The sequence below is a fragment of the Wasmannia auropunctata genome, unplaced genomic scaffold, assembly GCF_000956235.1.
Source record: "Wasmannia auropunctata unplaced genomic scaffold, wasmannia.A_1.0 LD335214.1, whole genome shotgun sequence".
Lineage (NCBI taxonomy): Eukaryota > Metazoa > Arthropoda > Insecta > Hymenoptera > Formicidae > Wasmannia > Wasmannia auropunctata.
This window is the reverse complement of record NW_012027676.1, coordinates 55,023-57,452: the sequence shown is the minus strand read 5'-3', so window position 1 is coordinate 57,452 and position 2,430 is coordinate 55,023. Positions and strand designations below refer to the sequence as shown.

Here is a 2,430-nt window from a genome sequence, read left to right as displayed (position 1 = left end):
TATGTACAAGTATTTATTGAAAAATGGAAAATCTTTTTTATTGTGCAACATGTATGTCTATCTATTATAAAATCATTATAAACGTTTGTAATTATAACTAATTTGATTTAAATAAAGCAATTATAAGTCAAGAAAGTACAGTTTTATAGAACAAAGTTAAGAAGCTTTTCGTATACAAATATTATTTAATAAAAAACCAAGAGGAGTATTAATTGTAAGAGTTGCAATTGCTGTTCAAAGAAAAGATAAATATGATGTATCTTTGTTAGTTAGGTATTTTATAAATTGGTGATATGCTTTATTCTTAATCAATTCGTGAAAAAGCGTATATAAAAAAACCATGTTTAAATTATAGTATTTTCAAAATTTATTACAATTTAAATTTTCGCTTCACTATTAATCCACAGTAGAAACATTTGGTAACTGCTTTTCTGATTTTTCTTTAAGTTTAGCTTTTTCCTCTGGACTGAAATTCATCGCTTGAACAAATATTTTGAGGACAATTTTATTAAAAATTACTCGGAAGCATGAGAATTTTAAAACGTAGCCCAATGTAAATCTTAAACAATTGAAATAATAATATATATTATTAGAAATACACTTATAATATAATTATTAATAATTTATAATATATGTATAATTATCTGTCAAAATTGATATTTGATATTTGGAAATCTAAAACTGCGTTACGAGAAAAATTAAGTATCCATATATTCTATACGTATATTGTATACGTATATACTCACCTCCAGCTTTTATAAAGAATCCATTCTGCATAACTCATTGACGCATACAAGTGCGGCATATTTATATTTAACGCATCCATAGCGAGTAACATCATCGATTTATAAGGCATTAAACCAAAAGAGAGCAAGGGAACATAATTCATTGATTCGATGATACATCTCGTCATGTGCTCCCATTCGGGAGTAATTTCCTTAAGATAAGGCAATAACCAATATTGATAAATATCTCGTGCACGCTGCTTTATTTCCTCGAGACTGCCGCGACAGAAGTTGTGTCTGAGAAAATTATACGAATATGAAAATTTTAGGAAGGGCATTCTAAAACTTTACCCCTACAATTTTTACTAACGCTAAAAAATATATACCTATCTTCCATCCCGAGATAATATCCGTAACATCTCCACATGTGGCAAAAAGCCTCGACGTCTTCATCGGTCGCATTATGCATTCCAATCAATTGCGGACAAAGCAAAACTAAACTTATTACACCGAACTGTATGCCTGCCATGTCCGCGTTATTTACGCCTTTCGGCTTGTATGGCGACTTGTCAATTAGGGTGTAAAAACGTTGTCCGTCTTTCTCAAGTGGACACGCCACGGCTAAATCCTGTAGAAACAACTCACGATCCGGGCACCAAGGCTCCACGATTTTGGACTTGTTGTCAATTTGCTCGTCATTGAGCTCAAGCAACTTTAATTGTATCATTAAATGCATTCTACGGGAAACTTCCATGTCTTTACTGGCTGGCGTTCCTTCAATCCAAGGCTCTCCGTTGTACCAACTAATTATTCGTTGTATGGTCGAAACATACCTTGCAAGTTAATTACATTATGATCAATTTAAAAAAAGATGCACATAATTAATTCATAATACTATGTCACAAAGTTAATATAACATCGTTTAATAATGTCTAAAATATAAACAAGAAGAATAATATAAATAAAATGTAAAATATTAATATAATAAAAATGATATAATAAAAATGATATAATAAAAAAATATAATATTCATAAATATAATAATATGTGATAAATGGCATGTAGCAGATAAATTTGCAAAGAACTGACTGTGTTTAGTAGAAAAATCAGCTTTCTAACTGTACAATTTTTTAATATGATTGCGGTACTTGCTCTTTGTACGTCTAATCACAAAGAATCTCACAAAACTGCTGACATCATAGAACATATATAAATGGAAGAGGAATGCTGATAAGATGAACAGAGAGGTCCACATCCGATACCTCTCTCTCTTGCTCTTTTTCTTGTAAGTGTTTTTTCGAAAGTGCGCGGCCAAACCCGTCAAACGACGCACTCACAAGAGAAAGAGCAAGAGAGAGAGGTATATGATTTCCTTTCTCACTTTCATCGGACGCTTTTTGATTCCTCATTCCCCTTCCATTTATATATGTTCTAAGGCTGAATGCAATTACTAACTCAGTGAATATTGATTTTGTTATTAAGCTAGCTTGTTTTCCATCGGTTAAAGTACTCGGTGTAAAGTATCATCGCATATTAAATCCCGGGAAAAAAGTTTTACATATAATTATATAATAATTATATATGCAAAATATGTCCATATATATTTCTTTCCTTTGTAAAATTATTCTTTAATTCAAAATTGATAATAATAAGAAAACATAAAAAATAATTAAAAGAATAATTTTTACAGATCGGAAGAGCACAC

The 2,430-nt window shown here is 30.5% G+C and overlaps 1 protein-coding gene across 2 annotated transcripts in view; it reads right to left on the bottom strand.

Annotated features, from left to right (window-relative positions):
• Nucleotides 1-269: 269 nt before the first annotated feature.
• LOC105457454 overlaps nucleotides 270-2,430 on the bottom strand; it is a 3,712-nt gene continuing 1,551 nt past the window's right edge. Inside the window, exons 2-4 of one of the 2 annotated variants that reach the window (XM_011702124.1) lie at nucleotides 1,112-1,558; nucleotides 747-1,022; nucleotides 270-559 (exon numbers count right to left, since the gene is read on the bottom strand). In XM_011702124.1, the coding sequence (XP_011700426.1) occupies nucleotides 397-559; nucleotides 747-1,022; nucleotides 1,112-1,558 (886 nt within the window). In that variant the 3' untranslated portion in view covers nucleotides 270-396. The remainder of the gene's footprint in view (nucleotides 560-746; nucleotides 1,023-1,111; nucleotides 1,559-2,430) is intronic. The other variant, XM_011702125.1, reaches the window with a different exon arrangement.